The sequence below is a fragment of the Schistocerca gregaria genome, chromosome 9, assembly GCF_023897955.1.
Source record: "Schistocerca gregaria isolate iqSchGreg1 chromosome 9, iqSchGreg1.2, whole genome shotgun sequence".
NCBI classification, from domain to species: domain Eukaryota; kingdom Metazoa; phylum Arthropoda; class Insecta; order Orthoptera; family Acrididae; genus Schistocerca; species Schistocerca gregaria.
In genome coordinates this window covers 145,761,829-145,787,712 of record NC_064928.1, presented here as the reverse complement: position 1 = coordinate 145,787,712, position 25,884 = coordinate 145,761,829, and the positions used below count along the sequence as shown (strand labels likewise).

Here is a 25,884-nt window from a genome sequence, read left to right as displayed (position 1 = left end):
AACATCTGAAGTTCTGCAACATCTAGGTGACCTACTCCTGTTGCAGAAGACGACAATTTAAGACTCTGGGCCTCTTCAGATGTGAGAGCAGAGGCTGTGGTTATGCATTTGATGCGCCTCATGCTGTAGACGTACTCCAGACAGTGACAATGGAGACAATGAAATCAACATTGTCGAACACATATTGACAGCATGTTACAATTGGGGCAGGCTCTGCAGTGCTGTAGGCAGCTGACAGCTGTAGCTGTGCTTTCTTACATAGCAGTTCACTTAACAACTGCAAATAAGTACTTATTCAAATTGAAAATAACTCCGGCACTACCTACGCTCGGTGAAGTTATTCTGTCTACTCTTATAAGAGAACCAGACAGGAAATGCTGAGAAGGTATAGTTAGCCTGCAAAACGAAAAGCAAGCTGCATGCGTGACGGGGGATTTTGCCTTTCCTGGAATGCTTCAGTTACTATACAGGTTGCTAGAATCAATTTTCCCTCTGACAGTGTAAATTCTGTCCAAATGTGTTTCTTGTGTTAGTGTTATTAGTAACTCATTTCTGCATTCCATGTATCATTAACGCATTGTATGGAAAATAAACATTCCCTGGACATATCTGAACACTGCATCACCAGAGATTTCTAAGGTGTGCTATGGACAGTTGGTGTATCTTTGTGTGTGACACACTATACTTGCTTTTTGTGAAGTTGAGGGTAGGTGGAGTGGGGAATCAGCTGCTCAATCTTCAATTTGCAGACCTATGAAACAGGAAAGCATAAACACAGTCCTATCACCTACCTTACTTCGTGCTTCTACCACACACATCATCTCCCCCTTTCATCCTGTTACACCCCTAGAAGACAATTTATCCCTTAATATGGCTCTACTGCGCTTACTTGTGGTACACACATTTAATATTTGTTTAAAGATAAACAATTTAAAGAAAAAAACAATGAAAATAAATAGCTCAAAATATGTACTCATACAGCATACAGAAATATGCTTTTATGCCTACAGGACAGGTAACCAGCACTGGCTCTGATTTGCCTGAAATGATTTAGAAAAACCGCAGAAAAACTAAATCAGTATGGCGAGACAGAGAAAGAAAGAGAGAGAGCGCAATCTCCATCCTCCCAAATATAAGGTGTCTTAACAACTGTACTGTCTCATACTTTGAGACCAGATTATACACTTCCTGATGAGATTTGATAATAGAGACTTCATCTGGAATCACCGCAGAAGAGACATCGATGATGATATTGATGAGGCTTCGCTTTCGAGCACTGCTGCCACTAATGCCAAACATCCAGCTCCAGTTGCTGCCATAATATGAGATACAAACCATCCGCTACATCTACTCTGCCAGCAGCCTAACCGTTGTTCAGAAAATGAGTTAAACTGCAGCACTCCCGTCGTCTAGTGAGCACGATCATATCCGGCAGCATACTTGTGAAGAGCATAAACATATAACGACACCAGGAAAATCTACGGAATCACAATCCTGAGAGCTTTTTGCTATTGGTAATGGACAAATTACTGTTTTCTTCCATTTGTTAAATGGAAACAGGTCAAGTATTTTGAAACAGATATTTGTTAAGAATTTATAATCATGCTACAAAATACTTCTATCCGTTACAATAAATTTTTTTGACAATACGATTACAATCTTGCTGCTGTCAGTCCCAACTCATTTATGCAGTATGCAAATGCAGCACTCAAGTGCATCTGAAATAATTGATAATTTAATGGAAACGTATGAGCTTTTGGAGCCTGTGGCTGTTTCTTTTGACAGAAGTTTTGAATGGAAAGGAAGAGAGATGAAGGAAAAGTACTGGTGATGTTCAGGAAATGGAAAGAGTTGCTGAGAAGTCACTCAGAACCCCAGGTCAGAGAGATTTACTGGATGGGATAACAAGGTTTTCTCATTTTCTAAATCCCATCAGTCCTTTTCCTTCATCCCTCTTCCTTTCTCTCCAACCTCTGCCAGGGAGAGAAGCAACAGACTCCAAAAGTTCGCACATTTACACATCTTTTGTATGTTTTTTGCTTGCTGCCATTTGCTGAGTAGATTACTTAGGTAAAACATGGTGTGTGTTTCACAAATGAGATTGATGTGTGTGTATAGTGAACTGCATTTTGCGTTATTCATTAAAATTGTGGGGGGAGGGGGTAAGAGAGAGAGAGAGAGAGAGAGAGAGAGAGAGAGAGAGAGAGAAGACAGGGTAGGGGATTCCACAACATGGTTTACTAATCTTGTATAGTATTAAAGAAGTTGCTCAGCTTATTGGATGGTTGGTTTAAACGAGGGGGAAAGGGACCAAACTACGAGGTCATTCGTCCCTTGTTCCTAATAAAACAATGCCACAAGTGTGAGAATAAAGCAGTCAAGATGTACAACACAAAACAGAAAGAAAGGAAAGACCACAAGAATGAATAAAAGGCAACGGACACTAAATTGAACAAAAGAGGACAAGAAAGGAACAGAGAGAGATGCAAGAAACAGTTAGAAGAGAGTAAAACGAGGAAGCTAATTACAGTGGCTGGCTGACCATGGAAAAGCCAGCCACTCTGCAACACATTAAACCCTCCACCCTAAATGCACTATGGTGGAGGACACAGAGGGACAAAGGACATGTGCTAAAACTCAGATCGAATGACAAAACCCACCCTCATGGATGAAACGTAAAACCAAATCAGCCAATGAGGCGTTGTCCGCTAAAATCAATAACATGTCCAGCAACCGAAGATGAAGTTGCAGGGCAGCCAAAGAAGGACAGAGCAGAAGAATATGGGCCACTGTCAACTGGGTGCTGCACCGACACTGAGGTGGGTCTACACGGCGTAGGAGGTGGCCGTGGGTCGCCCAGGCATGCACAGCCAGCAGAGAACCACGGAGTCCTGTGCGAAGCCCTCATCATGGACTTCCATACATTCGTGGTTGCAGTTTGTTGTGCGTACTGAGATTTTGACGTTCTGTTGGACCGTTCCAGGGCAGGATGGACTCATGGATGGACGCTACCAAAGGAAGACAAGGATAGCACTGGTCAATAGTTTTCAGGGTGCTCAAGGAGTCAGTATATAAAAGAAAAAGACTCCCAGGGCATGAACGGAGATACTGACGTGCACGAGAAATGGCCACTGCAGCCATCGGGTAAGGAATGCTGTTCAATATGGCCACTGTGAACATAGGCAAAGCCAACGCGACCGCCAGACGTCGAGCCACCAGTGTAAGCCATTTCAGAGCCCCAGAACATGTCAAGAATCGAGAGGAAGTGTCAGCGAGGAGCCGCGGGTTTAACGAAGTCCTTAGGGCCGTATGAAAGGTTCAGGCAAAGATGGGGCCGAGGCGTACACCATGGAGGTGTATGTGAACAGACCGCAAGTAGAGGTGGTAAAGGGAAAGACTCCAGTTCGGAGAGAATGAACCACACGTGAACCACAATCATTAGCCCCAACCTGGGCCGTCGATGTGGGAGATGGGCTGCCACAGGCGGAAAAGCAGACGGTAATTCGGATGCTCAGGAGCACTACGAAAGTGTGCTACATAACTGGCGAGCAGTTGTGCACGTCTGAGTTGCAATGGAGGGATGCCAGCCTCCACCAGTACGCTGATCACCAGACTTGTCCTAAATGCTCCTGTCGCTAGTTGATGCTGAGCTTATTGTGCCAATCTGTCAGAGAGATCATTACCACTAAAGTAACTTCCCTTCATTCCGTAAAATACAGATGAGTGGTTTTTTATTCAATCCTGAAATTTGGAACGTAGAAAAAATGTAATGGAAAAACAAAGCTTTGATGGTGGCTTGTGAGTTGTGCCTGGAGGAGTCAGTTCAAGAGAGGCAAAGGTCCCTGGTTTGTGACCCAGTCCACCATACAGTTTTTACATGGAAGGAAGTTTCAAATAATTGCTTGGATGGTGAATAGCTCCAAATTGAACACCACTCCCTACATTTAATGTCAATGATGGCTTTTCCATTTATCGTCAGCAAACAGTTCTATGGACAAGTGATGGTTGAGCGGTAAAGTGTATTTGCACATTTCATACTTTATGTGTTTAGCTAGGTTCACCCCACTCCCCACTTTGTCTTTCTCTCTTATGCAATACTTTGTCAACTGGCTTAATGATCATCTCTAAATAAAAAATATTGACTGTTAGATTATACCTCCATATGTTGGGCAGAACATGGATTTACACAGAATTTGTGAGACCACCAGACGTCTTCAAAAAGTCGTTCCAAACAGATTACACATCCTAACAATTGTCCAATTATGGAATAAAAATGAAAAATAAACTATGATTTTTTAACAATTTTTGGTGTAGAACGTAACCAGCAGGGAATACTTTTAAGAAGTTCCAGGCCATTCTCATCTTTACATGGCTACATGTGTATTAGTACAGTATCAAAATCACCAGTAGAATGTCGTCAGCTACAGTAATTTCTTCTAGTGAGTAGTGTTTTGTCTTGTTATGCTCCCTTAAATATTTCTAGGAGGAAACAGATAGTATTTAAAAGTACATGCTGCCCACATATTTCACAGTCAACAAGATGATGCTCTTGCCAAAATAAATAAATAATAAACAAATGAAAAACAAACTGAAACTGTAATTATCATGAAAAAAGTATGAAGTGTCCTTGTGTCACAGGGATTTGTGGAATATGTGCATGCTGTTTACATATAAACAATTTATTGTGTGTCCTCACAAAAATGTAAATGGAATAAAATGAGGCAAACCACCTTCACTTCATGTATTAGGCAAATTGCCTGTTATGGTACCGATCTCTTCAATAATCTTCCTATATTTCTTCTTCCAGTGCCTTATTACTGAGAGCTCTTGCTAGAAGCCTTTCTCCACCTACGCAGTTTACATCTTTCCTCCATTTTGTCATTTTGCTTTTATTTTTTTCATTTAGGCTACACGTTTCTAACTGTGCACTTATATCCTAATTTATTTTACTTTCTTCTCTTGTAAGTCCTTCCAATCTTCTTAGAAATCTCTATTTTCCTGGTGCCTTGCCCGTCACCCATGCTTCACTTGTACAAATAAGGGTTGGACCAGCTACAGTGTTGTAAAACCTCAGGGTTCTTTTGTTTTGCAAATTTAGTAGTATTGTTCCACATATACAAGTATATTTATTTACTTTTTGCTCCATGTCATGGTTCTATTCTTATGTGATGTCCAATCTTAGACATTTAAAATGTTTAACCCACTTCAAGATTTTATTATTCAAGAGTACTTTTGATCTTACAGATTGTATGCTCTGAAACCCATCATTTATATTTTATCTACAGAAAATTTTTGTTTACATTCTGAGGCTATCTGCTACAACTCACTTATCCCATCTGAAGGTCGTACCTTTATTCCCTGTAATCAGTGTTAGGTCACCTACATACAGGATTGCAAATACAACATTCTTATTTTACCCCTTTCTTTGTATCCATTGGTTTGTGATTATAGTTCCCATATCCATGGAATACAATTTGTGTGTTTGTGTATAGACCCATAATAATATTTATGTGTTGAAAAGGATAATCTTGTTCAGCCATTATATTCCATAGCATTTCCCTGTTCACATTAACGAATGCCTTTTCATAATCTATTAAAGCAAGATGGCTTTCCCTATTGATTTCTCATCTTTTCTTTTCTTGTAAATTCTTTAGTGCAAAATATTGGCAATACTCGATCATTTATTTGTGAAACCTGATCGTTTTTCAGATATTAGTTTTTCCATGATATTTTTTTAATCTTTCATAATTTATAGGCTGATATCTCTACCCATTCATTACATAAGCAGATGACATTCTGCTCACGATTCTGATACTGTGCTACAACAAAGTGTAGCCATATGAAGATGATCACAACGGCTCGAAACTGGTGAGGACAGTTTCTTTAAAGTATTTGTGACTAACTGCTTCTCCACCACCAATCCTTAACTGAATGACAACTGCAGTGTTCTACAAGATCCGCCATGGATAGAATAACAATAATATTTTTATGTTAGACTTCTACTTTTTCTCAAACTGATTCTCATTTCAAGTACTATAAACATACTATACAATTTTCTAACTTTCACTATTTTTCTTTGAGACAGTAATGAGTGATAAGAGTGATAACATTACAGACATACCCAGAGTGTCAACATTACTGAGTAGCCAAAAGTATAGTGGGAGAGAGAACTGGAAAAAAAAAGAGAACTGGGAGATTCAGACTGTGTTTCTAGGCGATGAATAAGCCAACCTCTGCCACACACTCCTCCATGGAGGGCACTACTGGCAGAATGATGCTGCGAGTTGAAGTAAGGGTGTGCTCAGGGAAAACGAGAAACAAATATTAAGATTGAAGGTCCCATCAACAATGAGGTCATTACAGATGGGAGTACAAACTCACACAAGGAAAGAATAAGAGAAGGAAATAGACTGTCTGCATTTCATTCTCTTACTTACTTAACTGGCAATCGGAGACCTTGCAAATTTTGCACTGAACTTACAAACTGCCTCCACCAAATACTGTTCTGTGCAGCTTCCATCCAGTTTCCTGTGAATTCCACTTGTTGCATATCTTTTCAGTTGATCCTCCCATCTTTTTCTCGGTCTTCCCTGTAAATGCTTTCCCTGACCTCCCCTACTTGAGGAATCCCTACATGTCCAGCCCACTGCAGTCACTTAACCTTTGCTTTTTGTACAATACTGAGATGATTCATCTGTTCCCTCCACACTTTTCTTCCTACACTGGCCCAAAAATATATCTTCAATCTTTCTTTCACACACAATCAGTTTTCTTTCACACACCATCAGTTTTCTTCTACTGCTCTCGATAGAACTCGATGTTTCAATGCCATAAAGCAACACTGGCACAATTATTACATTATTTGCTTTCATTTTAACTTTTGTTGGCATTAGACCTTCATTTCATGATTGGTTTTACTGGACAGTATTCCTCGAGTAGAGGTATGATCCCAATTATTTAAAGTTCTCAACTACCTTCAGCTTCATCACCCCAACTTGTAAATCCTGAAGCACACTGTGGCTCATTCCCCTACTTAGTTCTATCACTTCCGCCTTTTCTGGGTTCATTCACATGCCCACCTTCCCTTCTCTCCCTACTTGCATCAAATTATGGAAACCACAGAAAGTGGAAGACCAATCACCTGAACTTAAGTTCAATGTCTTAAACCAATGGGCCATCCCATATGGTAGGTGTCCTTGATTTGTCTTGGTTACTGCAGGCATAATCCGTGTCACTTCCGACAGGGGCGGGGGGATTTACATTTATAGTCTCAGATGTTATTGATGTCAAAATGAAGGACTAAGTGAAGAACATGTATTTTTTTTTGTTTTCTCCACAACAATTCCTGACCCAAGATACAGCCCTCCAAAGATAACACTGTACATACCATTTGGAAGATGCGAAATTTGGTAAACATTTTAAAATGCTGTATCTTGTGAACAGTTCCAGAGATTTTGTCAGAGGGTTTTTTTTTTATTTGAAAGATAATTGCTTTTTAATTACAATGGTATCCTCCATTTGGACATATCTTTCAACGTTCTTTTACTGTCACCTTTTGAATTTTTTTTTTATAATTTACAGTTTTTTTACCCAGAAATGCCAATACAGGAAAGTTAATTTTTTTCTGTTGATTAGTACCATGCAGTTCTATATTCCCTGTGAAGGAGAGCTTCCACTTTTAAGTTCAACAGGTTTCATTTTAAAAAATCATTATTTTAACTTTCATGGGTAATGTACACTACATGATCAAAAGTATCTGGACATCTCCAAAAACATATGTTTCCATATGAGATGCATTGTGCTGCCACCTACTGCCAGGTGCTCCATATCACCGACCTCTGTAGTAATTAGTGGCTACACTTGCACTTCTTGTTGGTTTGCGTGGCACTATCACGGCACAGGTCTACATTGATGGTTTAAGCACCTTCTTGCTTCCCACTGTTGAAGAGTAATTCTGGGATGGCGACTGTATCTTTCAACACTGTTGAGTACCTGTTCATAATGAACGGCCTGTGCCAGAGTGGTTACACAGCAATAACATTTCTGTAATGCATTGGCCTGCACAGAGTCCTGACCTGAATCCTATAGAACACCTCTCGCATGTTTTGGAACACCGACATTGTGCCAGGGCTCACTGACCAACATCAATACCTCTCCTCAGTGCAGCACTCTGTGTAGAATGGTCTGCCATTCCCCAAGAAATCTTCCACCACTTAACGGAACGTATGTCTGCGAGAGAGGAAGCTGTCATCGAGGCTAAGGGTGGGCCAATACCATATTGAATTCCAGCATTACCGATGGATCGCACCACAAACTTGTAAGTCATTTCCAGCCAGGTGTCCGGATACTTTTGTTCACATGGTGTATGTATTCACTGGAGTTGTTTCTTACTAAATTCTTTGTTACAATGTTTATATCTATTGTCTTTGTTGCAGTTATTTCTTATCACTTTCTTTTTTGCAGCAGTTATTTCTTTTCATTTTCATTGTTGCTGATATTTCTTACACTTCGTTGTAGTTTCTTGTCAGTTTCTTTGTTGTGGTTGTTCATTGCAGCTTTCTGTATTGTAGTTGTTCAGTGCTAATTCGTTAGCTGCAGAGGCTTCTAAGAAATCTGAGACCATCCAGATGTTTCCAGTGACAGCTTTTTTGTGTTCTAAATGTTTTCACAGAATAACAACAATGATAGTACCTGAACAAGGCGAAGCCTCCCATGGTGCAGATGATGCAGATTTTGCATCAATAGAGGAAGAATTAAACACCCTGAATCAGTCAACTACAGAGGTACATGTTAGTCTTGTTAAGAAACCGAGGTCAGTGAAGTTGTCATAAGCTCTTATGCATCATGAATGTGCAGAGAAATTACTAAAGCTATGGATGAATACACTACGGCAAAACTGACCACACTCTTCAAAGTAGAAATTCCATCTTCAGAAGAAAATGAGCCAAAGCGCTCCTGCACCTTGTGCCAGGAATTTTTCACAAATATCGATCCACTTATTGAATATTATGAATCCTACAGTGATCTGGTACAAGTTTAACTATTATTCCAGAGACATTTTCAAAGAAAACAATTTTGAAGCACTTTCCATCAGTATCAAAGTATATGGTACACAAATCGAGACATGTGAGGCTTGTAAAAGGAGACTTAGGAAGACCAGATCCCTATTACGGTCATCCTATAGAAGCAGCTCAAGTTCAAATTGTGCAATCATTTTATCTGGAAGATAAATGGGACTGTTCTCCCCAGAGCTCCAACAGAAAAAGACATTAGGCCTATAACTGTAACAGTTGAATGTCAAAAAGTTGTGAAAGTGAAGAGGTACATGACTCGCAGTGTTAAAAGAAACTTCTGCAGTTTATAAGAGCAACTATACAACTTCACATATTGGTAGGTCAATATTTTATGCACTGTGACCTAAGTGGGTAGTTCCACACCCACCTAGAAATGTCTGTTTCATGTGTACTGTGCGAATTTTGAACTTTGTATGGTAACTTTGAAGAATTTACTGGAGCTCATGATATGACACCTTGGTTGGGCGTGTGAAGTCTTTTGTAGTCTGTGACATAAAGTGAGAGACTTGTTAGTTTCAAGAATGTGGAGACTTCCTTTGAAAAGGAGGACTGTCTTTACAAACACTTGGCCTGGAAGATGTAGGAGATAACTCTGCAGAAATTACATATGCGACATGTGAGGAAAATAAACTAATTAAGAAAACTGTTGCCTTCGACAGTTTCATTGACGAACTTGGTAAATGGTCAGTGAAAGCAGGAACACACCAGCATCTGACAAAATTGCAACACACTGCAGAAGTGAGAGGGAGTGTACAGGCTGAAGAAGTATGTTTAGTGCTTCACTGTGATGTTGCTGATAACTGGTCTGTAATTCTCCCACAAGAAGTGGAGTAATGACCAGTTTTTATTACAGAAGTGACATATTTTCAAAACAAGAGCACAAGTGTTGCAGTTATAAGTGATGACACAGGACATGACTCAGCATGTGCTTTGTTAGCAATACGTGAAATTCTTCAACTGCAAACAGAGGCTGTGAAGGTCATCATCATTTCTAATGCTGCTCCTAGACATTTTAAAAAAATGTTACCAGCTGTTTGAGTTGAGTAAGTCACTTGTGCCAACTGACTGGGTATACAGTGCCACTGGTCACAGGAAAGGGCCTTGTGATTGTGTAGGAGATATGCTGAAGCACCATGCTACAAAACAATCTTTCCAAACCAAATACAGCTTCGATTTAGAATGCTGAGGATTTTACGAGAGTTGTGAAATCTTACACATCCACAGTCCTCATTCTTTTGTCCAAAGAGGAAAACAAAGAATTCTGTGAGCAGAAAAAAGAAGAATGGTTCAAACAAACTACTCCTGTGAAAGGAATTCATAAGACACATTTTTGGACTCAAAGTGATGGGCGAACTCAGCACTTTAAAGAGAAAGAAAGAAGAAATTTTATTCATTCAGCCAACACCTTGCAAACAGCAGGATTATATTCAGATTCCAAACTTGAGAAGGTGGATGTTTGTGGTGTGTGTGTATGGCTGTGACTGGTGGATTGCAGAGATATAGACACCAGTTACGAGTTAAACAAAATTGTAGTGAACTTTATGCTACCACATGGACCAGCTGCTGAATATAGGTTTCCAACTGAAGAACAGCAACAACACCATCAGTGCTCACTTCCTGTTCACAATGTTTTGAAGATTTAAGTGCTACAGTTCCTATTGGTTCAACAAGAAGGCATCACTCTATATCAAGGGAAGATACTGAAGCAGTGGAACACATTTTTAGTTCATTGACTGGTTAATTTCAGTACATAACAGAGTGTACAGAAGTTGTATAAACTGAAACCTTTAAGTTTTTGGACCTTTCACACACATTTTGGAACCATTTGAATTGCTTGAAAAATGTGTTTCTTGCTCATCTTCCAACAGTAAAATTATGTTAAATATGGCTCGGTTTTGAAACTTCCTGGCAGATTAAAACTGTGTGCCGAACCAAGACCCGAACTCAGGACCTTTACCATTCGTGGGCAAGTGCTCTACCAACTGAGCTACCCAAGCACGACTCACGCCCCGTCCTCACAGCTTCACTTCTGCCAGTACCTCGTCTCCTACCTTCCAAACTTTACAGAATCTCTCCTGCAAACCTTGCAGAACTAGAACTCCTTAAAGAAAGGATAGGTTTTGTTTTTTAAGGCCTCTTATGTGAAAATGTAGTAATAAACCCGTTTTTATGCATGGGAAAAATTTTGATAGTTTATAAAAACCAGTTCAACGTAAAAGTGGAAGCTCTCCTTTTCAGGGAATGTAGTACTATAAGGTACTAATCACCACAAAAAAATCAAAAGGTTTTGGATTCGCATTTTTGAAAAAAAATGTTCTGAGAACTATAGTAAAAGAACTTGACAGGTAAGTCCAAATGGAGGATTTCTTTGTAATCATAAAGCAATTATCTTTCACATAAAAAAAACCCTAGCCTGCCTGAATTGATATTGTGTATGATAATCAATGGTTAGAAACAGGATTGTTTTTAGATACCCGATTTAAAATAGCAGGCACATGTCAATTCCGGCTTGACTGCAGAGTGCAAGATCATTACAGAACTCTTGATAGTTACTCTGAATAGAACCCTGTTCCTACAAACAGCAGCAGAGCTTAGAGTATCTATGTCAACAAAAGAAAGTGTGTCAATGAATTACCATTTTTTTGTCTTATTAACAAGTTTTTATTGCAGGCTCCATGTAGTTAAATTACTGTAGTGACATGAGTTTTGTCCTTGAAAGCCATCAAATCTTTTCTGTGGAATGGTGACTGACACACACAAAGAGAAGTTGAAACATAAAGCCTTCACAGCAACATGTTTTATGACCTTTTGTGATCTTTTTTTATGATGTGAGCTCTAACAAATGATCACAGTTTGCAGACAACACTATCTGGCCCTCCATAACAGGAGGACAAAAAAAAAAACCTGATTTTTGTTTAGTAAGGCAACTGACCGGTTTAATGAGAATATAGTTAAATTTGTGGACAGATGGTCCATCAGAACTTATAGGAGGAGAAACCCCCACTTCTTCCTTCTCAAAGCAGGAATGTGCTCACACAGCTTGGGTTTTGGATAGCTTGGCATCTCTGACAAACCAATACACTTGTGGGTGGTGAAAAGGGCACTAAACTTCTATCTGCAGGAAACTTACTTGGTAAGAATATATTATAAACTTGTGTCTAAAAATAGTTTAAGGAGTACACATAAAAACTCAGTGAGTAGCTGATATGCTGAATCAGTGAAAGGCATAAATAAGATGTTGCTAGCTTTGGGCAAATTCTTCTTCAGAAAAAAAAAAAACACACACACACACACACACACACACACACACACACACACAGAGAGAGAGAGAGAGAGAGAGAGAGAGAGAGAGAGAGAGAGAGAGAGAGCACACTCCTGCACAGCTACATTGACTCAGCTGACTAAATCAAGCTAAGGTGAGGAGCTGTGCTGGGTGGAGTAGGTGAAGAAAGGGGGAAGGGGAGGGGGGGGGGGGGAGAGTAGGAGGTAGGCAGATAATGACTGGGGGTGCCAGCCACAACAGTGTAAGTACACTGTCACAAAAATTTATTTCAACTAAGAAAAGTATTTTGGAGCACAACAACAAATACTAACAAAATTTATTTTACAAACTTCTTGACCTCTTTCCATTACTACCAGTGAAATAAAGCCGTAATGTAACCATTAACAATAGCAGAAAGCTCTCAGGTCATTACCAGGTATTTTAAATAGTGGCTGCTAAGGGATATAAAGAATTGGCAGTGAGAGTGCTGTAGGTGAAGTCATTTACTGTGTGACAGTCCAACTGCTGGCAGCATGGGTGTGATGCATATCATATTAGCGCAGTTAGCACAGCTGGATATTTAAAAAAAAATATACACATCAGGGCAATTCCTAACCACCAGCTTTCACACATTCCAGTAAGAGAAATTCTTCTATGCAATTGGGTGACTAGGAGGGTGCTCCTTTGCAGCTGATTCCTGGAGATAGACTGAGGATGAGGGGCGTGTGTGGATATTATTCATAAACTTCTATGAAAGTCTCACAAGTCCTCTGCGTCCAATAGAAACTGAAGAACACAACACAGCAGCACATTCATTCAACAGCCAGCTATGATGCAACTATGAGCATTACAACAATGTACATAATTTTAAAACTTTGGAGTGGAACCGGTCAACCAGAAATGTGAATTTAACAAAGAAATACATGCTAGTAGTACCTCACTTTTGAATACCACTGGTTTCATGCCAGTAGATTATCAACTGTGGACCCTCATGCTGTATTTTGTCTTTTGTAATGTGCAATTTGGGTACAGGACATGTTCACAAAGTTCCAGATGACTGAGAAGCTAGATATCTTCTTGATAGTACCCTAAAGCATATTATGTAGGCCATTATATCATCCAACACTGTTCATTGCTCTCAATGTAGTTGTTTGTGGAAGGAGGTGTAAAACAGGTAAAATAGTGATCACTGTAGGCAATTACCAAACAAACTATATTACCAGTATCTGCATCGAGGCAGTGTGAAATGAATAATTACACTATTTTAAAGGATCTACATTGACCATTACATTACAGCTGCAGCCTTAAATATATGTTACCAGTCTGTCTATTCATGATTGCCTACTTATGAAGTTATGACAACAAAATTTATAAACACTGTAGGAAAAGTTAAACAACTACTGTCAGTGTCAATCAAGGGAATTTATTAAGTCTGTAATAAGCAGGACAAAAAATAAGCGTCTCAGTCTGCTATTTCTCATGGTGTGTTTCACTACTGTTTCTCCGCAACACTACATACATAGCATCTGTATGTAAACGAATTCCAGTGACATATGTAGGCCTATGGCACTTTTAAAGGCTGCACAAAGAAACCAACTGGAGACTCATTACAAAAGTATAACCATCTCTCCGAATGCATTAAGAGTCTTTCCACTTAATTGTCTCCAATTCTAAATCAGGATTCTCTGAACTTTATTTAAAGATATATTTTGTGGAAATTGTTTTCATGTCCAGTTTAGCTGTCTCTTGGTTTAAACATATTTCATGAGTGCAAATATTGTTGTTTCAGAACTGTCAGCTAAAGTTACATATGGACCAAAACCCCTGAAATCTTGGTTGTGATGACAGGCTGATCTGTAGTGCAGCCTGAGGCCTAGGTTACGATAAAAGGTGACAATCTAGTTGTGTGTCAGAGAATTTGATGAATGTGAAAGCACAAAATCTGATTGTGATAACATTTGACTGGTAGCAAATCTGCGCAATACTGAAAAATGCAAGGGGGGCAGGGTGAGGGCTATCACTTAACTGTCTACACGATATGTAGTGTTTTCTCCGTGTACCTACCCTTAAGCCATGTTCTGCAATTCAGTGTACATCAGAATATTTTCTTGGGTGAATATTACGTGGCCAGGTATGTATAATTGTCTCTCACACATCAAAGTTCAGTAAACGTTGCTAAGGCTTCGGTATACTAGTTTCTTTCGATAATTAAAACCTCTGGACTCTTAAAAGCTGGGTTACCTAATTGTCAGGCTGAATCAATGCACACAAAACTTTCTTGTTAGGCCTACCTGGAATACATCAGTATTTCATTACTACAACCACCTCCCACCCCACACACACAATTTAGATGGGTGTTGCATTGACAGAGGAAAGAAACAATGGTTTCAGTGTAGCTATAAGCAGTTTCTCTTTGCAAAATTTAAAATTAAAAGCGTTAATAGAATAAATGTAAACTGTCATTGAACATTGGTGATGTCATCTTATTTGGGGGCAGTATTTTTTAGGGATTATAAGAATAATTACTACAGTAAAATTTATTTTACAAAACGTGTGGACACAAACTCAGAAATGGAACAAATGTATTATTACAGTGTAATGATCACAGTTACGAGAACAGTGAAAGGGGAATGAGGGCTGTGCTGAACGTACCTGCATCACTACTCCGAGCGTCATTGCTGGATTCTGAGTGGCTTCCCAGTTCCGAGGATGCGGTACTTGACTGACTACAGTGTTCTGGGGGCTTTTTTGCTTTGTACTCTGTTATAAATACTGTAACATCGTTCACAGTGACCTCACTTGTCACGCCAGTAGTCCTGTCAATATTTTTGATCCGTGGCACGCTTTTTCTGGAGGCTTTCTCTGGGGTCCCGGATTTCTTCTCCGTTTTTTCTTTGGGAGGTGGGTCCTTCGTGCCTCCTTCTTTTGTCCCTCCCTCCTTTTTCGCGACTTTTGGCGCCGTCGACGTGTATTGTTGTGCAACTTGCTGGGCTACAAGCTGCGGGTTTATCCTCGGTTTTCTGGTAGTGGTGCCCTTACGAACGTCGCACATTAGACACTTAAATGCCTCCGCGGTATTTCTGTAAGTGCACACGGAACAATCCCAGAAGTTCTCCTCCAACACTTTTGCTTGACGTTTGTTTCTTTGAGCTGATTTTTGGCTCGAAGACTTCAATTCCATGTTAGTAGTACCCAACTGTTTTAGGAAGTGATCTATCCGTTTTCAATTAATTTTTTGAGCGAATAGATGCTCACACTGTAGGGAAGTATCCGAAACACCGCTACACTTTTTTACTAGTGCATATTTCTGCCCATCTTACAGGTACACAGTATGTCCTCTAAGTTCTCCAGCTAACCAACCATTTAACAACAAAGCCCACCGCTTATGAAATTACTCAAATCTGTGAGGAGACGCTCGACAGCGTTGCCAAACGTAACAATACAGTTGGCAGAAGAGCAAGGATAAACATTGACACTTGCGAGTTCCAGAGATGTGATTCCAAATGAAGCCTTCACCGGGGGAGTATCTCGCGCCAGGAAAACTCTGGCTGCATTGACGTTTCGGACTGGAAATTGAGCTAACTTGACCATAGTCTCCAGTCATCCGACAACAACGCCTGCGCGTGTTCTGCTACTCTGAAAGTAGCAGTTAAGACGTGTACTATGCTTGCCTACTCACTTATATTTGCTTATTCTCATTTCGCTTCCTTTCTTTGCTATTTTTTGGTGCATCATTGTCATGGTGATGACTGTGTAAACAGGGTGCTATTCGCGCACATCACGTTAATTGTTAAAAAAATGAAGAGTCATCATGATGCAAATACGCAGTAAAGGCAGAATACCTAAACTTTTAAAAGGGTGCGAACAGGAGTTTCTAGATTTACATCCATTATGATTTTAATGCACCTTTTTGTAATCTGGAAACTCGATTACTTGCTGCGAAATAGAACAGTGTATGTTCCAATATTTAAGCTGGGAAAGAAAGTAGTCATAATAAGTACTCGTGTTTTTTCGCATGACACTGATATTTTAAATAACATTGAAGCTGATGCTATGTACATTTTCCGTCACAAAATAAGCGATGGAGTTAATAAGTATACTCAGTCAGGCAGCTAGTTATACAGTTAGATACCAAACTGACATGTTAGGTACACACTCAGCAATCTATTAAAAGTGGTTTTGTCCTTCACAACTTTCTTGGTTAAAACTACTTTTTATGTTAGGGTCTGTAGAAACAATACACTACAGTAAGATTTATTTATTTATTTATTTCGTATTCCATTAATCCGTATTGTGATAAATCACAAGGATGTGGAATGAGTCATGATTACATACAACAGATATAATACACATATATAAAATGACAAAAATGTACCATAAGATTATGAATAAGTTTGTAGGTTAAAATCAAATCAAAGGTATAGCTCAAGTAATATAAAACAATACCTAAAAAGGAAATATAGTACATTTTCCAAATTAAACAAATAATACACATATATAAAATGACAAAAATGTACCATAAGATTATGAATAAGTTTGTAGGTTAAAATCAAATCAAAGGTATAGCTCAAGTAATATAAAACAATACCTAAAAAGGAAATATAGTACATTTTTCAAATTAAACAGTTAATGTGATCTATAGCAAACAAATTTTTATCAGTATAAAAAATCATTGCTTTATCTGTAGATACTCATCAAGAGAATAGAAGGAATTTACAATTAGGTATTCTCTCAATTTACATTTAAAAGTAGGTAAGACATTAATGTGATCTTTAATACCTGATGGAAGGGAGTTGAAAATTTTTGTGGCTGAATAATGAACACCTTTCTGAACAAGACTTAAATGTTTCAGATCCCTGTGTAGATCATTTTTAGACCTAGTATTATGATCATGACATTCACTATTAGTTTTAAAAAGAGATAGGTTGTTAGAAACAAAAATCATCAAAGAAAATATGAATTGAGAGGTAAGTGTTAATATTTGTAACTTATGAAACAGACTTCTGCAAGAATATCTTGGATGAACACCACTCATGATTCTAACAGCTCTCTTCTGTGCAGTAAATATTTTTTTGGTTAAAGGCTTGTTGCCCCAAAATATTATGCCATACGACATGATAGAATGAAAATAACCAAAGTAGGCAGCTTTAGTAGCGTCCTCATCACCAATGGGGGTGATTACACGCAGAGCATAAGATGCCACACTGAGCCTTCTATGTAGGTCTAAGATATGCTCAGACCAGTTCAGCTTGCCATCAATTAGAATGCCCAAGAACTTAGATGATTCACAGTGTAGTATATTTTGGTTGCCACAGTTTAAGTGGCATACTTCATTTTCTTGTTGAGATGTGTGAAATTGCATATACTGAGTTTTCTGAATGTTTAGAGTTAGTCCGTTGCACTTAAACCAGTGTAGGATGTCAACGAGTACAGCATTACATTTATTTTCTAGGTCACTGTTAGTTCGACTTTCAAGCAGAATAGTGGTGTCATCGGCAAAAAGAGTAAATTTACACTCGGTGTCTGTGCAAAGTGGGAGATCATTGATGAAGATAAGGAAAAGCAAAGGTCCTAGGATGGACCCCTGAGGCACACCACACTTTAATGTGCCCCAATCAGAAGAAATGGGACTATCATTGGCACCATTAATTATCACCTTCTGTTTTCTGTTTTGCAGATATGATTCTATCCATCTACCAATGCTACCTCGCAAGCCATAAAAATTAGCCTTATGTAAGAGAATGTTGTGGTCCACACAGTCAAAGGCCTTAGACAAGTCACAAAAAATTCCAATAGGTGACATTTTATTATTTATTGACTCTAAAATTTCATTTGTGAGAGAAAAAATAGCCTGCTCAGTTGATCTACCTTTTTGGAAACCAAACTGGTTTCTGTTGAGTATGTTGTGGCTGTTAAGATGATCTACAATTCTTGTATACATTAGTTTCTCTAATACTTTTGAGAAACTACTTAGTAGTGATATTGGACGGTAGTTAGATAAATTAGTTTTGTCACCCTTCTTGAAAAGTGGTTTCACAACGGCAAGCTTTAATCTCTCTGGGACAACACCTTGCTGGATAGACTCATTAAAAATGTGACACAGGACTTGACATATGTGGTCACTACAATGCTTCAGTATTTTTGGTGAAATGTTGTCAATACCAGTGGAATTTTTATTTTTTAAGGCCTTGATGGTATCTTTAACTTCAGTAATAGTAACTGGGGCAATACAAATTGGGTCATACGTGTTAGGGTTAGCTCTGTGTAATAAATGCGTAGCAGCATTTAAGGAACCGTTACAACCTACTTGTTCTGCTGCAGTTATGAAGTGATTGTTGAATATGTTGGAAACTGTTACAGGAGTATTCCTGTGGCAAAAGAAAACAAACAGAAGTGTTAAATATGCAACTGAATCATATAGGCCCCCCTTCTCAGTGATTTAACACATTAATTGTATTACCATTGTATGTAAAAAAGGCCTTGTTCCAAAAGCAGACAAAAGTTGGGAAGTTATTATCACAAAGACGTGATGTAGACAGACATGACCCTATACGTGGTACTTTTCTATTTTTCACTTTAGACTGAGTAAATCTTAATGGTTTTAGCTTTTCTGGCCTGAAGATGTCGATGACCTATTTTTATCAGAGATACTGAAGTTTTTAAATTTGTTTATTTAGTTTAGACAAACAATTACTCAAAATTAAAGTAATTTATGAGCATAGTGTAATATTAAATTTAAAATATTTGTATAAATGTACTTCAAGTAATCCACAATGTATCAGTAGTGTATGGCATGGTCTGCCTATATTAATTTTGAGAGGAAATCTTCAATGGCGTAACATATTTCTCAGTGTGTAATGCACAACGTGACCACATACATTACAATAAATGCAGTGATACCGTTAGATCTTGAGTCTACTCCTACAATGGGATCACACAAATGTGTTACATAACAGCAATCACACTTTTCTTTCTGTCAGGCCAAAGTTCTTAAGCACAACTGAAATGTAATTAACACCATATCTCTCTCTTTAATCCCAGTCAGCTGGTTTAGTATACTCGCGAATTTGTTTAATGCATATGAATAACTCAGGGATCAAAATTAGGAAAAGTACACGAATTTTATAGCTGTGAATATACAATCATATTCCATACAAACACAGAGTTCCATGTCAGCTGTTCATCTGTCATTGCAGCCAGGTGTGTACAGAAGTTAGTCACATGATACTGGTTTCCGGTTTGAAAGTTAATGCAGCCAAGAATTTTTCTGATGTGAGACACTATTGATTTCAGTGTGCAACCCCAGCTTACATTCTTGTGGATGGTAAATCACTAAGTACCATGTATACCAACTCCAACAAAATACTCAAAGCGCTGAAATACTGTAGGTGATGCATAGGGGATACAAGTAAATTCGCTTAAAGTAAAGGTTGAATCACATTGATGGAACGGAATGGGTATGAAACACAAAAGCCAAAAAAATCCACAGGTCATTTCACATGAAGGCATTTAGACAGGTTGTCAATGAAATGGAATGGGACTGGACAGAATGTGGCATATACATCAAAGTTTCTCCAGAAGAAAATTTTGACCTTGACTTTGGTGATGCACTGTCTTGTGACACTGTAAGTCAACCTGTTATTGCCACAATCGCTCAAGCTATAATAGAGGATTTCGCGCTTTTGTATCTATATTAATCTTTATTAACCAACATTAAATCATTGATTTTGTGTTTGTGACACATTGCAAATGGTGAATGACAATTTGTATATTTTTCAACATATGTTCTTCCACCTATGAGGCCAGATATCTAAGAACAAAAGATGATTCAGGTTTTGCAGTAACTAGACAAAGAAAAACCCTTACATAAATTGATGAAATAGTTTCCATTGACTAGCATTTTTAATAGTAAAAACATCAGCTGTATTGAAAGAGAAAGATACAATTGGATCTGATGTTATTTGGTACTTCGAAAGGGAAAAAATACACAATGGGTAACAGAAAAGATTCTATGTATTACCATCTTATTATTGTTTAATGTGTCTGTATGTGTAGTGGTACAGGGCACCCTCCGCCACATACCGTGTGGTGGCTTGTAGAGTAGCCATGTAGATGTAGGTATATATTTTATTTGGCGTTTAACTGCCATGCTTCCAAATGTTTGAACAATACTTTTCCTATTGTTTCGCTTTTCAGCAGTTTGTCACATTAACTTTGTCAAGAGCATCCATTATGAATTTTGCTTTTGCCATTAACAAACTTGAAATGTTAATTCATTTATTATGATACATTTAAGTTGACCAATTTACTTGATATTTTGATTTTTTTTGAGGTAAGTCAGACATTGCCATTCATGTTGTGCATGTTGTTGTTATACAGTTCCAATTGTAGCTGATGATGTATTCATCCCAAATGCGAGAGATGTATGAGCTAATAATGCACCCTTTTCAGTAGTAACTTCTACTCTGCGGCGAATGCTATCTTTTCATCTGTCCACCATCTCCTAGTGTGGGCATTTTTTTAAAAATGCGTTGCATGATTCTGCCAATGGTGAAGGATTACTCATAAATCTTCGATGAAAATACTTCCAGCTCAAGAAACGTTGTAATTCACCGTATAATTCTGACTGTGGAAAAGAAAAACGATTTATATTCCTTTTTGAGGTAGCACGTGTCCTTGTGCATTAATAAAGTAGACTAGGAAGTTTTACTTCCATCGCTATAAAGACCCACTTTGATGGGTTACTTACTAAGCTATGTTCTCACAACCAAGTGAATGGCTGCTCCAAATGAGCCAGATGCGCTGCCTCACTAGGCGACATTATAAGCAGGTCACCAGTGTACTTATGTCACCAATAAAATGTTGGGAAATTTGGGATGGCATTCCTTATTCCAAATTGCATTTGAAGAAACTCACAAACAAATGGATTGCAAGCAGCAGTTTTGGGTATACTTTCTGGTATACCTGTTGTATCATGGAAAGGTCGAGCACGCAGAAAACTGTCTTACCATGGATGTCCATATCAAAGTCCATGATATGTGGTACAGTGTAGTAATCAGATATGGTTCTGGCTCTAAGCTGATGGCAGTCGCTAGAACAACGTCACTCACTGTTCTTCTTAAGTACAATATATAGTGGAATACCCCATTAATACTTAAAGGGCGACACATGCCAACATTACTATCTTGAGTTTGCTTGGAGACAGCCACTGAGGCCATGAGTGGACTGATGGTTTTGGTATTATGACAGTGGTGCACCATTGAGTGTATTACGCACAATGAAGCAGGCAAGAAATGAGTGACTTCATGGAAATGGTGAAACAGTTGCTCATGTGGTGAATGACTAGGTTGATCGACAAAAAGTTGATGTCTGTGATTATAAATCTGTTTTGTAGAGTCAAGGAGTTCTCAAAGTTCTTGGAGGTGATCGTACAAAAAGAAATCTTCTCTAACAATTGGATGTAACACATCAGACACTAATTTCCAGAAAAGTTATCTTTCTCACATGTTGGTCGACACTGCTGGGTAGCAGCTCAAAATTTCTTTGATTCCAGCAGATATTCCAAGCCAAGAGAAATTTTTCATGGTAGCTGTTGGCTTTGAACTGTGACACAATGGTAATGACTGCTGTGTCATCAAGTCTTGATGCATATTTCGAAGTGTTATTCGCAGTCATATTCTTGTTGGTTTCGAGAGAAATAAATGTTTTATATTAACAGTGTGTGAAACAAAATACTGCCTCTTCTGTTTCAGTAGAATCTTAGTATTTAATCAATTTGTCAGAGAACAGGGATGATTCTGTGACTGGTGGGGTGACATTGTAAAACCTATATTTTCATTTCCCCTAGCAGAAGTTTTGGGGCTTGAATTACGTAGGAGAGCACTGTTTCAGAGGTCTTAGAGAACTAGAAGAACTCATTTCAGACCTGCTGGTGTAGGTTGCACTGTTGCTAGACACTTGTGCACACATAGTCGACTACGTGGATTTTTGTTGGCCAATGTAAACTGTTATTTGCACAGATCATTTCGCGACCTGCTGGAAGCAACAATGTAAGTTTTAAGTGATTCTAATTCATTGTAAAAATTGTGTATGACGTTTTATTCACATTTATTGGTTTTTTCTACATATTACGAAAGTATTTTAAAGAATACTACTTTGCTGGATGATGTGTGATATATGATATATATACTGGTACTATTTTAAAATGCCATCTGCATTTTTTTAAATTACGTGTATTACAGCTACCAATGAAATGTATGTTAGAATTTGTAGCTAAAATGAAAAGAAACTGCGAATATCAATCACTGTTCATCAGTACCAAAGGATGAGTTCTCAAGAGTAGTTAAAAAATTGATAAGGGCATAGAAAACAAGGAGGAAAATCTTATAGAAGCCTGAATCAATTTAGTTATTGGTGATATTTTTTGGAGAAGATGAAGGAAATATGATGAGTTGCCATTCAAAGAAACACTATTGCAAAATGCAAGAAAATAAATGGCCCACTGCGACAAAGTATTGGAGCAACAGATGTAGCTTTGGAACTTGCTACAAGCACAAGTAAATGGATAGCTGCCAGAAAAAGCAATTAAAAAGGAACATTGACACTAGAGTATAAATTCCACACAAGAAAGCAGTCATGAATTCTGTTTGTATGATAATACTGACCATGGAGCATGAGTTTTATTGGAAGTGAAGACAACAGTTCAGACAATGAATCCTACCTAAAATTATGTAATAGCAAAAAAGGAAGAAATGTTGTAAATGGCTCTAGACTGTCTGAAATTCAACACCTATCTGATGATATTACTCTCCTAGAAAAGTTACCACAAAAGTTAGGCAGTGGAGACATATTTGAAGTGCATGGAATAGCATTTCAGAAATGAACTGGAGAGAAGCTTAGAAATTTGCATTGACTATGTTTGTGAATAAAAATTTATCATTTTTGTAAAAGTCTGAATTTTTCCTATTCCATGTTATATAAAGTGAAAGAGCTATGAAGTAAATCTGAGGTTCCTTATTCGCCTGCATACTTAGTGTGGGAGAGAAGCACTGTTACATAGTCACCACAAAATGCAAGGCTATTTTCAGACAACTTCAGAAAGATTTTCTTGCTTAAACATGTATGTTTATCAGAAATATCATTAATATATCTGTAGTGACCAAGATCTTCAGTTACCATCGACTGGGGTGTACGCACCCCAGCCATGAGATGTGCTGAATTTTAGTTTGTTCTCTGTGTGCAGTGCAACGTTACATAGGACAATAATATCTTGGCAGTGATAGACAGTTTTTGTCGAACTCTATTCTACCGCTAACTAATCCGAAGTATCTCTTCTGTGGTTATTAGTTAATAAATTTATTTGTCTATGCTACACTGGAGTTAATATTACGTATAATTGATTACCTCGAAGACACAGTTAAAGTTGTTTTGATGGCTAATACCTAGTTGTGCAGACATTAGTGACCATGATCTGATCTCAGCCTATGCGTTTAGTCTACATATCTGGAAGAAGTAGGATTAGTTTTCAAGAATAAATAAAGAATTTTCACAAACTGCAACATAAACCGACCGCTGAAATACCCGCAGTATCGCTGCTCACTGAGAATGCCTCCTTTTTGGACACATAATCCTGCATTTTGGTTCACACAGTTAGAAGCTAGCTTCTATTGGAGAGAAAGGACTAAGGATTCAACTAAATTTACCTTGGTGGTCAGCCAGCTCGATCATCATAACGCAACTGGTGTTGAAGATTTAATAACTGCCTCTCCTGAACGAGATTCCTACAATAAACTCAAGAGCGAATTAATTCACAGTTTTTCCACATCGCAAGAAGAGCGCATGTGACAGGTCCTAACACAAGAAGATGTGGGTGGTAGGTAACCATCAAATATCTCAGGCACTTACACAGTAAAATCTGCATAGGCACTCTACGTGATACCTTACTACGTACATTGTGAAATAACTGTATTCCAGCCTAGGTGAAAGCTGTATTGGTGTCTCAGATGGAAATGCCATTAGGCGCCGTAGCGGATCTGGCCGATAGGGCGCAAAATACAATAACGCAGTGAAAGCACCATGCAACGATGCTTTGTCATCAACAGTGACTCAAACAGGTCACGAATGCTTCACAGATAAGATCGACATTCTTACTTAACAGATTAGTGAGTTGTTGTCTCGTCACACCTCTAGTAACGATAGGGAACTCTATTGAAAGACATTACGTAATCATTTCTGTATGAGCTCCTTGGCCTTGAGTGACACAGAGCTGTCACTTTCTGTTTGCTGGTTTGGAGATCAGGCGGTCGAGTGCTCATTATCTTAGCTTACCCAAATGTTACTGGCAGTCGGACATAAGTGCATCCAACTGCTGATTCCAGTCTCAGAATCTGTTTATCAGCGGTTTGAACAGAAGTCAAAAATTTCTTGTGAACCCTTGTTCAGACTAGTACATTTATCCATGTACCTTGTAACACCGGAAATGCATATCCTTCTATTTCCATCTATTGTAGTATAAATTTTTCCTTATTTTGTTACCTGAAGATATAACATTTCTATGTCTTTAGATATTGTAATTGTTTTACTATTTGTATTTATATATAGTTATGCATTTATGTCGATGTGTAATTGGTTTGCTTTGTAAATATTGTCTGTATTTTTATGGTGGGTCTGGCCTAGGGAAAACTATGCTATTGAACGGTTACATCGATAGGTCGTGTGGAGCACCAAAGTGTTTAGGATCTTTGGTAGTGTTAACTCTGCCGCATGGAGCGCGGGAAGAGAGAGTTTGGCTGGAGTAGGGCGGTGGAGCAGGTGTGTTGTGTGACGCTCCCACGAGTTGCCACGTTTTCGGGGTTTGGCAGCATGTCATTGCACTCGACTTGCTATGATAGTTTCTGACACAGTGGCCTCCCTCTTTACCGACAAATTAACTTTGGTGACGATTTATTTTCCCAAACTTCCATTAGATGCACACGGTTTAATTTTTCACTGTCATTAAGGTCGATAAGTGAGGGGAAGGTTACAACCTTACTGTACGATTGTCCAGCCACCGACTTTTTTCTGTCTCTATGCAGAAACTGAAGAAACTGCAAAAACGTGGGAAATTAAGGAGATGGGACCTGGATAAACTGCAAGAACCAGAGGTTGTACAGAGTTTCAGGGAGAGCATAAGGGAACAATTGACACGAATAGGGGAAAGAAATACAGTAGAAGAAGAATGGGTAGCTCTGAGGGATGTAGTAGTGGAGGCAGCAGAGGATAAAGTAGGTACAAAGACGAGGGCTGCTAGAAATCCTTGGGTAACAGAAGAAACATTGAATTTAATTGATGAAAGGAGAAAATATAAAAATGCAGTAAATGAAGCAGGCAAAAAGGAATACAAACGTCTCAAAAATGAGATCGACAGGAAGTGCAAAATGGCTAAACAGGGATGGCTAGAGGACAAATGTAAGGATGTAGAAGCTTATCTCACTAGGGGTAAGATAGATACTGCCTACAGGAAAATTAAAGAGACCTTTGGAGAGAAGAGAACCACGTGTATGAATATCA

At 38.5% G+C, this 25,884-nt stretch overlaps 1 protein-coding gene across 1 annotated transcript in view; it reads right to left on the bottom strand.

The window, feature by feature from the left end:
• LOC126292151 (YY1-associated factor 2) overlaps positions 1-15,823 on the bottom strand; it is a 40,653-nt gene extending 24,830 nt beyond the window's left edge. Inside the window, exon 1 of the mRNA XM_049985990.1 lies at positions 14,989-15,823. Coding sequence (XP_049841947.1) covers positions 14,989-15,517 — 529 coding nt within the window. The 5' untranslated portion in view covers positions 15,518-15,823. The remainder of the gene's footprint in view (positions 1-14,988) is intronic.
• Positions 15,824-25,884: the final 10,061 nt, after the last annotated feature.